The 18,722-nt window shown below is 34.3% G+C and overlaps 1 protein-coding gene across 1 annotated transcript in view; it reads right to left on the bottom strand.

Moving 5' to 3' along the window:
- FSD1L (fibronectin type III and SPRY domain containing 1-like) overlaps positions 1 to 18,722 on the bottom strand; it is an 81,504-nt gene that overhangs the window by 35,874 nt on the left and 26,908 nt on the right. Inside the window, exons 4-6 of the mRNA XM_008589485.1 lie at positions 15,978 to 16,079; positions 7,721 to 7,743; positions 2,935 to 3,056 (exon numbers count right to left, since the gene is read on the bottom strand). Coding sequence (XP_008587707.1) covers positions 2,935 to 3,056; positions 7,721 to 7,743; positions 15,978 to 16,079 — 247 coding nt within the window. The remainder of the gene's footprint in view (positions 1 to 2,934; positions 3,057 to 7,720; positions 7,744 to 15,977; positions 16,080 to 18,722) is intronic.

The following is an 18,722-nucleotide window of genomic DNA, read 5'->3' as shown; positions in this document are numbered from 1 at the left end:
CTCTGCTATAAAAAAGAATGAAATACTGCCATTGGCAACAACATGGATGGACCTAGAGAGAATTATATTAAGTGAAACGGGTCAGGCACAGAAAGAGAAATACCACATGTTCTCACTTATTGGTGGGAGCTAAAATAAATAAATAAATTCACACACACACACACACACACACACACACACACACACACAAAACCGGGGGGGGAGGGGGAAGAAGATATAACAACTACAATTCCTTGAATTTGATACAACAAGCAATCAGAAAGGACATTGTTGGGTGGGAGGGAGGAGAGGGAAGAGGGAGGGAGGTTTCGGTAATGGGCCACAATAATCAACCACATTGTATATGGACAAAATAAAAATTTAAACAAAAAAAAAATACTAAAAAAGTGTTATGGGATCTTTTTAAAGAGTCCCTTCAGAAACTTTCCATATATAGATGCTCCTTGACTTAAATTGGGGTTATGTCCCAAATAAATCTATTGTAAGTTGAAAATGTTGGAAGTCGAAAATGCATTTAATACACCTAACCTACCTAACATCAAAGCTTACCCAGTCCAGCCTACCTTAAACATGCTCAGAACATTTACATTAGCCTTCAGTTGAAGCAAAATTATCTAACACCAAGCCTATTTTATAATAAAGTGTTGAATATTTCATGAAATTTATCGAATACAGTACACTGACTGAGAGCTGCAGCTTACTGCCTGCCCAGCATCACAAGAAAGTATTGTACTACATATTGCTAGCCCAGGAAAAGATAAAAATTCAAAATATGAAGTACAGTTCCTACTGAATGTATATCACTTTCTCACCACTGTAAAGTTGAAAAATCATAAGTCAAACCATCGTCAAGTCAGAGACCACCTGTATTTCAATATGTATAGCCTCTGAATTTTAATTTTTACTCCTATCTGTCAAATTACATTGCACACACATCATTTCTTGAGTTTGTTAACCAGAGCTTTCCAACCAAAATGGAGCCACATTGTAAGAGATTTACTAGTGTGACCAAGATAATGATTTCTTCTGCCCTCATTATGGCCTAAGCACCCAGACTAGCCACCTCCAAGTGAGAAGCTCTATTTATTTACCTCTGCCTTATAAATATTATTATTTGCTATATGTACCACGGCATGGAAAAGGTAAGGAAGCACAGGTGTAAACTAATTCTTATCACTGCTCTTTTATCCTGACTTCAGCCTCTGTATATGTGAACCAATAAATTAAACCACATGTTTTGTTTTATCATTGGTCTAAGACCAATGTAAGAATGTAAGAATATCTGGAAATTATTTATGTTGCTTGGGCACAGGTATATTCTAGGGTTCATTTAGAAAGTATATTTTTTAAAAATTAAAAATTGAATGGAGGAGGGGAGTACCCTCTGAAGTAATCTCCAAAAACAACGATATAGATGAAAGTCAATGCAGTTATTTTCACGATAATGAGGATTTCTCTTTTCAATATTAAAACTACAACATATGTTCTTCATAGTTCTAAATCGCTCAGTGTAGAAGGCAAAATTCTACAGTGGCCCCTCTGATTGTGCCCCCATCCCCAGTATCCACACCTTTGTGTAATCCCCAAACCTTGAGTATTGGTGGAAACTGTAAATTGCTTCTAATTAATAAAGCTTGGCAAAAGTAGAAAAAAAAAAAAAAAAGTAAAACCTCCGTTAACTGGTAATCGGTGAAATTCTGATACTACTACCTCAAATTTTCAGAACTAAAATAAAATCCAGCCTCTTGCCATGAAATTCTAAGTGTCGAACTAAAATGACGAAACCATTTAAAATTATCAGGTATTCTAAATAAAAACTCCAAAAAATGTTTATATCCCCCTTTAATGTCAGTTTCACTCTTAAGTAAAGCTCCATGAATGAAAATATACGAGTGGTAATTCTGCAAGGCCAATGTGTAGGTAGATACCCAATGACAAGTATACTTTCTTTCTCGATGGCTAAGTTCCTTCTCTCATCTTTTCCTTCTATAAATTCCTGTAGAACTTCTAATCTATATCACACAAGCTAATACTTCACTTGTGGTAACATTATATTAGGTTCCATTATAGTGTATAACTACTAACCTTGTCTTTCCAATCATATCTCAAAGTCCCTAACCATATATTCGGAGAAAAAACAGCTAAACTCCAACAACAACAAAGTAAAACACTTCACTTTCAAGAGAGTCACCGATCCCCCAAATCACCATGTCCAAATAGATTTAGCTATCAAATTAAAAACATTGATTAATGCTAAAAAAAAAAAAGAACACTAACCAAAAGGTCCTTAACTGGCTCTTTCACATATGTGGGTAATAATTTGCGACTCAATTTCAAATGGTTTTAGCTAGTGTAATATCCTCATACTAACACTCTAATAAACCAATATTAATATATTATTAATGGAAGTAAAGTTTCATCTGAGTCAACAACAGCCACAATTATAGTAATGATAGCAGCTAACATTCACTGAGTTTTAACAATATGACAGGTACTATTACAAGTGCTTTAGAGGTAGCAATTCATTTAATCCTTATAAAAGCCCTAGAAGAAAAACATCACATTTTAAAGACATAGAAAATGAGGTAAGTGAAGTAACTTGTTCAAGATGACACAGCAACTAAGCAGCAGGATTCAAATCTAAGAAGTCTGGCCTCAAGACCCACTGGTAACCATCATGCTATACTGCTTCTCTCTGCCAAACTAGCAATAAATGATATCCCTTAACGGAATTCCTAAACTATAATTTTTACTACAAGTAAAATAAATAACTCTGTAAAAACAAAAAACTAGCAAATTTAATTATTCCTCAGCTGAACAAAGAAATTAAAATTACACTATACTACTTTATATTTATCTACCAATGTTCATTACAGAAAAATCTTCCAGGGAAAAGTTTTTATACAAAACTTTACATATAATACATGTACTTACCTGGCAAAAACTTCAACATTTGCAGCATCCGTCTTTCCTGAGAGAAATCCACCATTAAATGAGTCATGTTGTCACTGACCTTTGGTTTCAAAGAAAGGCGAAAGGCTGAAGCCATTGTGACTCTACGGTAAACACATACATACATTTTAAAATAAAAGAATGAAAAGTATCAAATTATATTTAATTTATAAAATAAAAAAACAGAAATTATTTCACTCTAAATGATTTTGGAGACAATAACAAAGGTAAACAGACTTTTGTTCTTAGAGTCTTTTGAAAATTAAATAAAAAACTGCCAAATGCCTTTTGACTTAAGGACATTCAGGAGAACTTTTGGCAACTTTCCTCCAGCCAGCTTTATAAAATTGCATACACAATCATGTGTCACTTAACAATAGGGATATGTTCTGAGAAATGTGTTGTTAGGCAATTTCATCATTGTGTGGACATTGTAGAGTGTATTTACACAAACCTAGATGGTGTATAGCCTACTACACACCTAAGCTATATAGTATAGCCATTATAATATTATGGGACCACCACTGTATATGTGGTCTATCATTGACCTAAATGTCATTATGTGGTACATGACTGTATATGCAAATATCACAAGAAACAAATATCCAATATAAATAATCTTTACCAGACCTTACATTCACCTAAAACTCTGTACATTTAGTCTCACTGACTTCCTGATGCCAACCTCACTCCTTTTCATATGCCAAATAATGAACTGCATAAACATCTACTAGTTAGAGCTACCCCATGTACCCTCAAATAAGAATAGCCATAGATTGACCTAATTTTGTATAGGTTGGTAGCTGCTAAGGACAGGTCATGGATGAGAAAGGAGAGAAGTGAAATCACAGCCAGTGAATACCATACTAGTAGGAGTCACTCAGATCTAACATCAGTTACATGGAAGGATACTATGAAAAACAGCCCTTTGAAAATATATGCCATGGAAATAACAGGAGTTCAATAAACATTATTAAATGAATGTGGAGTGGAAAACAAAAAAAGAATGAAGCCATACCAGACCTCATTTTATCCAAAGTATGCAGAAACTGTTGTCAATTAAAGCTGATGATTAAAAGAAACTCTCTTATTCTATTAATTTGTAATTTTATCTCAAATTTCATTTTTTCATATTACAATAAATTTTCACAAGTATCACAATTAAGCCCCTTACTATCTTTGGTCAAAGAATGATACAGACATACTATTCACAAATTTGCTCTCCTAGCACAATTCGGAGAGGAAGTTAATAGAGCTGGAGGGAAAAAGGAAATACCAAGCCTAATCAATCAGATCTGCAAATGTGCCCTAGAGATCAATGGAACAAAAGATGTCAAACTTATGTATTCACTTATTTTGACACGAAAGATGTCAGATTGTTGCTGTATTCAGTTATTTCATTTTGTTTTAAAACTAGGAAAGTAATCACCTCATTTACTAGTAACAATCAGTAAACAACAGTTGATTTATTTATCAAGAAGAAAGTGCTATACTAAATACCATTTATGGGGAAGAGAACTCACACTTACGGAATTTCTTACTATATGCCAAATATAACACAGAGTATTTTACACATTGAGCTGTTAATTCTCAAAGAATAAAATTTCAAATTATATCAATAAGGAGGTAGGAACATAGGCTAAGTCTTACATATGTTGTTCTTTACAGCCCCAAGTATCTTTTGATTTGAAGACTTCTGAAAGAGCTATATTCAGATAGGTACTTAATAAATGCTCATTGAATCAGTGAATGGGTTTGAACCTACTTGGTTTCTTCTAAACCTGGCCAAATATTTACATGTGTGTTAAGAAATGTTGAGGAAAAATATCTGAAAGTATTTGAGAATTTTAAATCTGAAACCCGTAAAATCTGTAAAACTTGATTTAATCACTATGATCACAATGAAAAAGAATGTCTCCCAAAAGTGCATTAGAAAAAAACAAGAATAACTCTCATTTTCTAGTCAATGAAAATTTTAAAAGTTTTGATGAATCAAGTTAATGTGCAACAATGTTAACTTCTCTCAAAAGACTGAACTTTTATTTTTAAACAATATATTTAGACAACTGTGCCTCAAAATCCAAACAAAAAAATCTAAAATTCATAGACCATTCTCTAAACTATACTACAGGATCCATGTGGTTAGGTATGTTTGAATTCACCTTGACTTTCTTGGTTTATTACTAATAGTATGACAAGATGAATTCAAGGATCCCTTCCTCCTAGTTTTATTTTTGCAAAAAGAAAATAGCTACAAAACATATGAATACTTTTTTTTTTTTTTTTTGTCTTTTTTGTGACCGGTAAGGGGATCGCAACCCTTGGCTTGGTGTCGCCCGCACCGCACTCAGCCAGTGAGCACACCAGCCATCCCTATATAGGATCCGAACCCGTGGCGGGAGCGCCACTGCGCTCCCAGTGCCGCACTCTCCCGAGTGCGCCACGGGGTCGGCCCCATATGAATACTTTTAATTTCCTCCAACTACCTAATTAACTTGACTCTCCCTCACGACCCTTCTTTTAGGAACCAATAACTCTCCCAATACACCTCAACTATATATACCTCTTCCAATATTAATAAGAACCCAGAAGTATATACCAGTGATTTGTAAAGTTCTAGAAATGTGCTATTATCTTCTCATTTGTCTTTAGTTTTCCCTTTCACTCCTACTGTTCCTCTTCATAACTTCTATCAGAGCAAATAATAAATACTGAGTTTTCAAAACTTTCATTTTTTATATTTGATTCCCTGCTCAGATATGTTAACTCTCATTTAAAATCCATCTCTGCCCTTATATTAATCCTTTCTACGCTTGGTGAAAATAATAATTTTATCATGACTATATGTTTAAATTATTTTTATATTATAAATGGCAATGATTGAATTCTAGAAGCTTATTTCCTGGGAGAGCAACTAAAACTACAACAGAGAAACCTCGTCATTATGAAGCTAAAAATCGAGCTTAAAAAATTAAGCCAAGGGCTGGCTGGTTAGCTCAGTTGGTTAGAACGCAGTATTATAACACCAAGTTCAAGAGTTTGGATTCCTGTACAGGCCAGCCACCAAAAACCAAAACAATACAACAAAAAATTAAGCCAAGACCCAGAAATGTTCCTTAGGGCAGGGAGTAAAAATGCTGCGGTAACCAGGAAAAACAAAAAAAAAAAAAAGTGTAGGCTTTGAACAAAACAAAACAAAAATAGAGTCTGCCTAAACCCTGACTCCTGAGATCATCTGGAGATAAAAATCAAGCCAAAAGGCTGACATAAAAGAGAAGGCAAAGAAGTCAAGCCTCACAGAAAAATAAAGCTATGAAAAGCTGGCCATAAAATTCAATTCTGACAAATCTGGACAAAGAGAGAGAGGTCAGTGGTAAAGACAGAATTGTGGGAAGCACAGTGCCATACAGAATTTTGAACAGAAGGAGTGAAGATTTTGCAAGGTTTCTCACAAGGTCTTTGAAGAGCCCATAGCTGATTAGGAAGTGACTTCTAATCCAAAAAATCAGAAACCAGAGCAGGATGTAATGGAATAGGAAGCTAAACAGAAAGTATACTCTAGCCAATGTGGAAGATGGATTACTCATAAAAATTTGAACAGATTATAATCCAAATATACCTTATCCAAAAAACTGACCTATCTAGCATCCATTGCTCACACAGCCATATTTTTCACCTTCAAACTCTCATAGTCTTCATTCTACATTCAAGATTTAAAAGAATGATCCACCCATCTTTAACCACTGCCTGATATAAAATATAGAAAAAATATAAAAATTAATACTTGTGCTAAAAATTCTATAACTACCATGTGAATCTTGCCTCTAAGACAAATAAAAGATGACGAGAGAAACCCAGAATTGAAATTTTTAGCCAAGATTAACAGCAGAGACACTGGTTGTCACACAATCCATAATGAATATTTCTGTAAATTATCTGATGAAGAATACTTTAGGATTCAGAGCGGTGTTTGAAGAACTGTGCCTTTCAGAAAATTTCATGATCCTAAGATGAAAAAAACCTTAAGTTACAATTTCACTACAGACAAAATTCAGTGATTTGACTGGCAGACCAAAACCATTCCTTCTGTGTAAACAAAACCCAAATGTTGCCAGCAATTCCTTTAGCACTGTGATGCATTCAGTACAGAAGGTACTTAAATTCCCTTTCTTAATCTTAACTCTACCAATGAGAAATACCTTTTAAGCCAAACCCTTGAGTAATTTAATTTTCTCTTCCATAGAACATAAACTAGATAGTGGTGGCATTAGAAATAGAAAGAGATGGCACCAGGAACAGGATGAAATGAGAATAAAAAAGTGTTAAATAGGAAGGCAGTGAAGTAAAAGAGCTTTAGCTCTCGAGGACTATTTAAAATACTATGACTTCTCAGAAAATAAGACTACTTATATTTAAATTTAAAACAACAAAAAATGCATTCCAGGAATATATATTTTTAAATTGTTCAAAATATTTCCTTCTCCACAAGAATAACTAATTAAGGACTGTTCTAAAACAAAAACTAACTATATTATTATGCCAGAAATGAAATTCTTTTAGAAGTACATAATTGTCCACAACTATGTTTTAAAAAATCTTACTGATACATTGGTTATTCCAAGAGGATATAGAAAATAATTTTATTCTGTAATTGGCCACTGGGCATTTTTATCTTAACCAAAAAGATTCTAATAAAAAAGTATTTCTGAATTTCATTTCTGACTTCAATATTAATACTTAAAATAAAAATGTAGGTTTTATACCATACCTATCCTTGATCTGTCTGGCAGCCTTGGAACAAATCAGGGAGAAGAGAAAGAAGGCAGTTAGTGCTTTTCATGCAAGTTTCAATGGCAGTGACATGCAAGAAAAGTTAGGATATAAACCCTGCAATAGATTAGTTCATATTCACCAAAACTTAAGTTACAGAAAATTTGTATAGTTCACATAAGCTTACATAATGTGATGTTAGAACTACAGTAAAAATTCAGACCCCATATTACCTTAAAAGAGGAAAATTTAACACTTCAAACCAATTCCAGATGACTCTAAATGTTTTTCTTACCTTAACATTATCAAAACACACCTCCACTTTCATTTAGACACTCTTCAACTAGAATAATCAACTTCCTTCATGGGACAAACATTTCTATGTATTCTGATGGTTTTCTTGTACATTTCAAATCTGCTTTCTAATTTTTCTTCAGAGATCTCTTTCACTATTTTATAATGGTTGTTCCAAGTTTTCTCCACATGCTTTCATTGGGCAAGGACTCTGTATTCTGAGAGCTTGCCTGCTAACAAATAAATCTACGCTGCAGTTCTACAATCCTTTACTCCAAAGAATGAAGTTGGAATAGCAGAAATTCAGACAAGGAGAGACCAGAAAAACACTTCCAGCAATAGGGTCATTCCATCAGATGATTTCACAGAAGCTGCCAACTTAAACCTATTATACATAAGATGTATCTTTTTTTTTTTTGGAAAATGCAAGCACAACTTTAGGACAGGGACACAGCTATTTCTTAGGGCTATACAGTCATAAAAAAACAAAAAATGCATGTAATGACTGTTGTCCCCTTCACACCTACATACAATATAATATATCCAGCAAAACTTTTTTCCCCACACTAACCAGCACAGTTAACAACACATCTGATGTAAAACATGGCTGTTTTGCTCAGCACTATCACCAGTGCCTAGCATAATGCTTGGCATACAGTAATACTTAATAATTATTAAACTTAATTAAACTTATAGCAATATTTCAATGATCTGTCTTCTTCAGTTCTAACACTGTTCCTACTTTCTACTGCTCATTTACACCCACCCTAAAATATTCTGGTCTGAGAACCTTTCTACATGAAAGAACATAATTTAAGAGATCAGCATATTATACAGTTCCAGCACTACCATTAATCAATTCTGTGACCTTGTATAATAATCACTCAATTTCTTTACTACAAGATTTTGTTCCTTAATGTTTCTAAAAATCCTTTCCAAGGTCCACATTCTACAGCAAACAACCCAATTCTCTGGCATCTATACATATATGCCTTAAGTCATGAAACTACTTTGGTACCAAGGATAAGAAATAAGAAAGCTAATTGTACTGATTTCTTTTAAATTGCTGCCATTATAGATAGAATTATGAAACAAAGATCTTAATATAAGTCTTAAGGGAGGACAGGAGAGGGTGTTCTCTGCCCCTGATGTTTCTTTACATACGGAGGAAGTGCCACTAGCATTACTCCCTTAGCCTCTCTATTTCCTCATTTCTCCTAAGGAAGTGATACGACTTAACGATTATGAGTTTGAAAGGAGAAACTAGAAATGATAGCTCAGCACTTTCTACTTTTTCTGGCAGCTTGCTTGCCCCCAGAGAACATATATTTTGTTCTTTCCCACTATGCCATACGTTTCACTGAAAGAGGTCCCCCACACACAGAGGTAGCCTCTGCTGACCATACCTGAGTGGGTAAGTCTGTCTAATTCTGGGATTCAGTATTAGGAAGCTTGCCCATCAATATAAGCCATATTCTCCAATATCTTTTTATCAGTATTTGACCTCTTAATTGCTTTTACTGTTTTATCTTATTTCCTAATTAGTTTTGAACTTTGTCAAAGGAATGTTACTTACCAGTTGCCCTCATTTAATCCTCTCATACCCCAATGATATGAAGACCATTACTGTTTTTTAAACCAACCATAATGACTCAATTTTGTGTCTACTAATGTCTTAATTTTGTAAGGTGGTATTTTTTAGTGTGTGTGTGTGCGCATGTACCCCCGCATGCAAAATACTCATTGTATCACTTCATGTACCATACTGTAAAAAACCAGAAAAGGAATATATGAAAAGCCAGAAAACCTAGGAAAAACTGTTGTCCCACATAGTTATATGTAATACACTATACCCAGGTGGTAAAACTAAAAACTCCATGGCTCCTCTTCCATTTAGGTTCAAATTTTATTATATCTACATTGTGTAAATGCAGGAGGGGTTGAAGAAGTTATTCTGTGCAATAATAAGAGGGTAGAGTCTTGAATTCTGAATATATTTCTCTAAAAGGGCCCAATTTCAAGTAATGCCTTAAACAGAAAACTAAGATAATTTTTTTTCTGGAATTTCTTCCCCCAAAGCAGAAAGGTGCCCAAAAGATGTATATTACTATGTAGCTTGATTTCTCTAAGTTTCAATTTTAAGAGTAGGGAATTTTGTCAATTAAAAATCTCTGTTTAATACGTACCAACTGATCCATGGATTTACCACTGCTCTGTTACCAACACATTTATGTGTACTACATAATTCCACTTAGAGAATTATGAAGAAGCCGTGGTGAATACCTACATTTATTTTTAGGTTATGATACAGTATATTATTAGAAAACCTACAAGAAGTATTAGTCATATTACTGTTCAGCATCATTATTTAGATCCTCTACTGAAATCCTGTTTGCCAACATTTCATTTCTCTGTATTTGTATCAGAGATGGCTCCTTCCTCCTTCCCCCTTCTTCCCTCCTTTTCCTCCTTCCATCTCTCAGTTCATTGTTTTTAAAATAAATCTTACAAGTCTGATCCTTTAATTTATCAGTCATAGGAATCTGTCACCTGAGACCAAACTTCCTTAAGCAGAATTATAATAAAAGAACAATGTAGGAGTAATCAAATAGTTCTTCATAATTGCCAATTAAATATAAAAAAGTTAAAACCAGATCTTTTCCCATTCTCTCTTGTTTTTAATCTGCAATGAATGGATATAGAAATGATTTTCTGGGCCGGCCCGGTGGCGCACTGGATAGTGCGCCGCTTGGGAAGCGCGGTGGCGCTCCCGCCTGAGGGTTTGGATCCCACATACAGACCAGTTCCCGCTCACTGGCTGAGCGAGGCGCGGGAGCAACACCGAGGGTTGCGATCCCGTTGCTAGTCCCGGTCCGGTACGGGGGCGACACTGAGGGTTGCGATCCGTTGCCGGACACGGAAAAAGACAAAAAAAAAAAAAAGAAATGATTTTCTCCTGTGAATTTATCACACACTTTGAAGATTAAGCACCTTATTGTTCCTATATTTCTCTTTAATATAGTCATTTTTCTCTTTTTATAGAAAGAGAGAGGGAAAAGAGATGGCTTTAAAATGCTATTTTTTAGGCAAAAATAGCAGCCTTTGAAAAAAACCAAATTAGAGGTTTCGTATTTTCTATACTTATACAAGTATTTATCTGTTCACAAAAAAACTGTTTTTCAAAAAGCACGATCATTTAAAAGTTTTGGTTACAAAGCCACAATAAGAAACTTGAAAGAAACTTTGAAATACAGTACTGCATACATCTGATCTTTGAGTAAGTACTTAGTATAAAAGGAGACTGAATTTCTGTAAAATATAAACATCCACAATTGAAATAAAAGTGAAAATTACAGTTTAAGCTATGCTTAACAAATATTTACATTTGCTTTTAAATTGCCTTCAAAGCTGAAACATTCAGGGCTGGCCCAGTGGCGCACTCAGTAGAGTGCAGTGCTTGGGAGCGCGGCAGTGCTCCCGCCGAGGGTTCGGATCCCATATAGAGACTATCCGCTCACTGGCTGAGCGCAGTGCGGGCGCGACACCGAGGGTTGCGATCCCGTTACCGGTCACGAAAAAAGACAAAAAGAAAAAAAAAAAAAAAAGCTGAAACATTCAGGCTTTTGTTGATGGTCTTCTCCTCTCCCAGAATTCCTGACTTCAGCCTAGGGAAGGAGTTTCTGCCAATACTTCCGCTCCCTTGAAAGTACTGAGTGAGCTTCCGCCCTTCCCCTTACTCATTCCTGCCAGTGGTCAGAGCCTTACACTCGCTGAACAATATTCCACTAGTGAATTATTGTGAGTCAGAAGAGAAAAATACAGTAAACCCATTCTCCCTTTTCATCTGTGATCAAATGCAGAAGACACTGTTCCCCTTTCACCTTACTCTGTATTTTTATTCCACTTATTCCTTTTTTATCCCATAGCTGCGAGGCACCGTGGGAAACCATTCTAGTCTGACATCTGGATCATGCACAGCATCATTATGATGAGGTGGTTAATTAGCTATATTGACTTGGAAACTGTTCCACTGACCTAGCTTTTTTCATAGGGAGAATTCAAGGTCTAAATTCAGGGTAGCAATAGGAATATTAATTTTGACAAAGGATCCAAGAAGTGTTCTACAGGCCAGCTATTAGCAGAGAACTCAGATTTGGTGGAGTTTTGCCTACATGTCCATCCAGGAATAGATCTAATGATCCAGAATCCATTTGTTAGTGATCTTTTTGCATATATTTACTATCAACCAAACTTCCAGCAGTTTAAAAAGAAATTGGTGAAAGTATGTTCTAAAAACCTTTTCTATTTGTGCTATTTTTACTTGTTCACTTTCAGACTGTATAATGATGATAATAGTCTAGTTCTATATTCAATTTTCATGCTGAGGTACTGCAATGTGATAATTTAAATATTAATACTTAAAAATACTCTTTGTGAAAAAAATGAAGTATGAAAGGAAACACTGCCTAAATTTTAGTCTGTTATTTTTTGTCCCTATGAGCTATTTATATTAATCTGATTTAAGCACTTTAATATAAGATATTCACAAACAGTATATCTTAAAAGAATTTTTTTCCAAGATACCTAACAATATACTGCTAATCTAATAATTCGTCTTCAAAGGCATCTGTCCGTATTCTGTCAGCAACTAGGTGTTTGAAAAGGCTTATAGTCCATGCAGCTGGCTAGGAAAGTGAACCTAGTTTCTGACTTGGAATCAAACCATTATCTGAATACTATTTGGATATACTATGATATAGGTTAACTGCCCCTCCAAAGCTCATGTGAAAGACTTATCTACAATGTGGAAGTGTTGAAAGGTAGGACCTTTAGGAGGTGACTGAATCATGAAGACTGTGCCCTTGTGAACAGATTAATCCATTCATGGATTGATGGGTTAATGGTTTAATGGGTTATCACGGAGTGGTTCTGATGGCCTTATAACTAGAGCAAGTGAGTACTTTAGCTCTCTCTTGCTCATGGCATTCTCGCCATGTGATTGCCTGTGTTGCCACAGGACGCTGTAGAGAATTCCCAGAACAGAAGAAGGCCCTCATCAGATGCACTCCCTGGACCACAAATTTCCCAGTCTCCAAAACTGTAAGAAATAAATTTTGTTTTCTTATAAATTACCCAGTTTCAGGTATTTGTTATAAGCAACAGAAAGTGGACTAGTACATACTAAGAAAATAATTACAAGCAGCTCTCTGTGAAGAACTTTTCTTGAACAATAAACTCAGATTTCCGGATAGGAAACACTGACAAATAATTCATTTCACCACATCTTCAAATGGTTTAAGCTACTAAGTAGTACTACAAAGTGCTGGAACACAAGACCAAAATATTAAGATAAAAGAAACAAAGTGGTATATTAAGAAAACATACTTAAATCATAATGACTTATTTTATCAGAAACTTTCCAAGTTACAATCTGTCATGAACAAATTTTAACAGAAACAAAACTGGAAAGAACAAAGGAGAGAGAAAGAGAAAAGGGTCCCATTTGAGAGGAAGGGAAGAGAAGATCTCTGAAAACATCAACAGAAAGAAAAACTTGGAAGAAACAAACTTTTATCACATTTTTTCCAAGCACCAACCCCTATTTAAATGCAACTGAATTCAAGTTATTTTTGAGTATCTGTGCCCACATTTTATAGTTTTCCTGTCTTCTTCCTCACTCTCAGGCTGTCAGTTGTTAATTCTTCCTGCTATGATTATGCCTGTCATTAACAGCTGCCCTACTCCATTAGAAAGGGAATCTTTAGACAACTAATGAACAGAAAGCAAAAAACTTAAAAATTTGGTTGAGCATTCCCTATCTGAAATGATTGGTACCAGAAATGTTTCAGATTGAGATTTTTTGAATTTTGGAATATATGCAGAACATATATTAGTTGAGCATCCCTAATCCGAAAATCCAAAATCCTCCAACGAGCATTTCCTTTGAGCATAATGTCAGCAATCAAAAAGTTTGGAATTTTGTGGGCTGACTGGTTAGCTCAGTGGGTTAGAGAGCCACCTATATCACCAAGGTCAAGGGTTCAGATTAGTCGCCCCCCCCCCTAAAAAAAAAGTTTTGAATTTTGCAACATTTCATATTTTAAAATTTTTGGATTAGGGATGCTCAACCTGTAGTACTATGAACAAACTAACAGTCAACAGATTCTGAGAAACTTGTGAATAGAGGATATTACTTCCTAAATGAATTCCATGGCACTGATTTTAATATCTCAGAAATCTTTTGCTTTCTGCATGTTTCTTGGCTATGTTCCAGATACTTAAAGTTATCATAAAACTGCCCTCTGGATAGGTGACATATCATACTCTTTTTTTTTTTTTTTTTTTTTTTTTTTTTTTTTTTTTTTTTGTCTTTTTTTCCTGCCCGGTAACGGGATCGCAACCCTCAGTGTCGCACCCGTACCGGACCGGGACCGGCCACGGGATCGCAACCCTCGGTGTTGCTCCCGCCCCTCGCTCAGCCAGTGAGCGGCCGGTCTGTATGTGGGATCCGAACCCTCGGCGGGAGCGCCACCGCGCTTCCCAAGCGGCGCACTATAGCAGTGCGCCACTGGGCCAGCCCCGACATATCATACTCTTAAAGTACTTTACAGTATGATACATTTCCCTCATAATTCCTCTTGTATAATAAGTTCTCCCAAGTGCAAAGGTAAACTACACAACTCACCTCCAAATTTAAGAATTAATTAGTGTACTTGTTTATATCAAAAGAATTTTTGGTTTGATTCATTTTGTTGAAGAATTCAATTATTAAAGTTCAATTTTTTTTTTCCTTTTTGTCTTTTTTTACTGACCGGTAACGGGATCGCAACCCTCAGTGTCGCGCCCGCACCGCGCTCAGCCAGTGAGCGGGAACCGGTCTCCACATGGGATCCGAACCCTCGGCGGGAGCGCCGCCGCGCTCCCAAGGGGCGCACTCTCCAGTGCGCCACTGGGCCGGCCCTAAAGTTCAATTTTAAAATGCAAAGTTGTAAGCTGGCAAATGTTAACTGCTCAAAAGTTTTTTCTGCATTCAAATTCACAGAACTCATAAAATGAAAGCATTAACTGGACACAAGTGGATTATAAAACCACCTTTCTAGCATTAATGAAGCTATTACATAGTCCACAAAGATGAAGTAAATAACATCAAACTCAAATCTTACCTTGATAACTATATAGTAATATATTGCTAATTATATATCTTAATTTCCCACTCTTTTCATACAATTTTTTGTATGTTCTATATCCCTGAGTTTTGATTTGATAAGCTGGTAATCATTTAAAAATGACCCTACTTAAAATAAGAATTACAATTTAGAATTCACAATCTCTTAAACACCAGGGTCTAAAGTTAAAACATTACCAAGCTTCTTGCTCTATTCTTTGTATTTTTATACTAAACATACCCCTTCAACAAGGACCTACATTTTTGTATTTTAATAAAACATTCAAATGATTACTTAAGCTAAAGAGTAGAACATTTGTCCCCAATAATAAATTTGACAAGGTTGCAGTGCTCATATGCATCAAGTGTGTTCTCAGTCAACTCCAAGAATGAAAACTAATTTAAACATTTTAATAGCAATATCAATATTCTTTCCTTAGTCATAAAATGTTGTAACAAAGGTACTGATTCAGTTAAAGTACACAAGTCCTTTTAAAACAAATTACCAATAGGGGTGTAACTGAAAAAAAAATAACTTGACTCATGTGAATTGAGTACTAAAGAAAATTTAAGCCAAAATTAATTTGTTCATGATCCCAAAGCTACATACTTCTAAGTGTCTTTTTTGGGATAAATGAATAATAGCTAGCACTTTACTTATCAAGAAACCCAAGACTTTTAATATTAGAAATGACTAAACAAATCGAAAATTTTTAAAAAACACTTTTTTTTAAAAAAAACACCATTTTCCTTTTTAAGTGTATTATTGTAATTTTTTTGGTTGGTTTTTTTGTACCTTTGAAAATTCTTCAGGTTCCTTTATATCTAACGACCTTGTTGCAAATTCTAGTAGTTCTTCAGAGTTCTCCAGAGCATTATTACATTGAGTAAGCTGACTCTACGGGAAAAAAACTAAGTCATTAAAAGGAAGTTTCTTGTTGCTATCAGAATCTTTAAATAGTTATTGTTAAAATGAACTTACAAATATTTTTAATAGCAATAACTAAACAAAAATATTTCAGAGAGCTACTGAAGCAACATAATCATGATCAGTCATATATAACAAATTTTAATTATTTTAATACTTTGTACTTCTTTCCATAATTTATTTAAAACAGCTTATTTGAATTAAGATAGTTTAGAACAAAACAACAATTATAAATAATTGGGGCCAAATTTACTTAAAGATTCTTCTTAATCAGAGTAGTCAGAAAATTGTCTATAATTTAAACTAAAATATCTAATCTATCTAAAGGCAACACCCTCTGTAATGAAGACCAAATTTCCTGATATTTAACCATTTAAGTTAAAGTTTGTGAATCAAATTACAGGTACGTTCAGTTAAGCACAATCTTAGTACTTCATTTATCACACTACTCAGGTAATGCACACTAATATACAAATGTTAATTTATAGTTTCCAAGACTGGATAGCGCAAGAACCACCAATGCAAGAATTCAAAAGGAAAAAAGAGGAACAAAAGACAGCAACTGTTACAATGATGTGCTCTGTCTTCATTGCTCACATATTAATTCCACTTAACACAATCTTTCTTATTCAGTTCTCTCTATTATTTGTAGGTAAAATAAAAAGACTGTTAGTGATACCTTCAAACAAAGAAACATCCATATTTAAGCTTTTAAATATATCCAAGATTCTTCTTCAAAATATTTATTAATAATCTATTCCATATTCAAATCTACTTATTTTTCCCTTAAGATCAGCACTAAAGATAAGCCATTGCTCATTTTATTGGTTTCTGATGTGTTCTATTATTTTACTTTGGAAAAGTAGACTAGTTCAGTCATATTTTGGGTTAAAACAGGTTTTTATATGTATTATTGTAAGAACCAAACCATAATTTCATAAAAATACTGCTCTTCCTGTGAGTAACTATGAGTTCCAAACAAAAATTAACCACCATTTCAAATATCCCATTTGTACATGAGTTTTATGAAAGGTTTAAGCAAAATCACTGAAAACAAAATAGTTACAAATGGTCTACATAAGATAAATGGGGAAGACAAAGTAAATGTAGTGTTAAAAGTCAAAAATACCAAGAATAAGGAATACATCTCAAGGGATTATTAAAAGTAAGAGTCCAATCTGAGGTCAAAGTTTGAGATTAAATAATATCTTATTCTAAGAAAATGCTATATATTTTTGCTTTGAAGTCAAGGAAAAAAGCAAAAAGAGGTGGGGTGAAGAGGAATACAATTTAAAGGGCACTGATTTACCAGTTATTCAGAAGAATTATGAATAACCTTATGAACCTTAAGGAAGAACAGAGTTTCTCTATACCTCCAACTAAAGAAGGAAACGGCATCAGGGGCCAATGTATGATACTTTTTTTCATCTGCTTTTTAAACTATCCCAAGAAAGCTTTACAGCTGAATTTCCACTAGGCTGATATCACCACAGCTTTTCCTTTGAATCATAACACAAGAATATGTTCAAGAATGAACAGTTATGTTTGCTAAGTTTATGTTTAAATAATTCAGTCTAATTTTACAACCACCTATTTGTCCCCTTAGTAACCTTTGATCTCCCCTAGAGCATCATTCCTATGAAAAAAATTGCTAAAATTTTTGTGGTACTGAGGAGAGATAAATATTAAAAATCACACAGGATAATAAAGTGTAAGATAAAAGAAGAAAAAAAAAACTAATGAAATCACTGGAAAAAATGTAGTGCTGAAATGGTGATACAGGAAGAGAAGATAGTACTAACATCCTTGCTTTCACCACTTCCATTTTCTGCCACATTTTAAATTCCCCATTGAAAATCAACAGCTAATAATAAACTTGATGCAATACTTAATCAAAAATTTAAAGTCATCCCATTTAAAAATAGTCTAAATACAATTTTAATGGAAGACTTCTATGAATCAGATCAGTTGCAAAAAATCATTACTTTCATTACTGTGATTAAGATCTAGAAAACTCAAAGGGGACAGGGTTCACCTAAGACTCTATGACAAAAAGAATTTAAATAAATTTATATGATCCATGTATGTATTGCTGAGGATTTAGCAAACTAAAAAATATAAATTCAATAGCTTACAAGAGCAATATGCAACCTGTTCTAAGAAAAGCATTAACAACATTGTAGATTTTACACACGCACACATATATCCAGCTCTATATAAGGCTGTCAGAAAATAAGTTCAGATGTGAAAAGAAATATCACACTACTTCTGGACGTTTAAAGACATATTTTAAACCAGAAATCCACAACAAGTAGAGAGTGTCAAATTCTGAAAATCTTCAACATCTTGAATTAAGAAAAGACAACACTCTTGAAGATCAAAATCCACATGCCATAACATGAATTCTATTAGAGCTCTCCTCCAAATCAGCACTGACTTTCTTTCAAAATAAGACTCCTATAGACTTTTAATCTTTTATTATCTCAACAAATGACTCTCTTCCTTTTATTAAGTAAGCCATTAATCCCTCAAAGCTCTTCAAACCAGCTTCTAAAAAACTGCTCCTTAACTCATGACCCCTTTGTATTATGTATAGCTGTACAGTGCTTTTGT

This window comes from Galeopterus variegatus, unplaced genomic scaffold, assembly GCF_000696425.1.
Source record: "Galeopterus variegatus unplaced genomic scaffold, G_variegatus-3.0.2 Scaffold5468, whole genome shotgun sequence".
NCBI lineage: Eukaryota > Metazoa > Chordata > Mammalia > Dermoptera > Cynocephalidae > Galeopterus > Galeopterus variegatus.
This window is presented reverse-complemented; position numbering and strand designations above follow the sequence as displayed.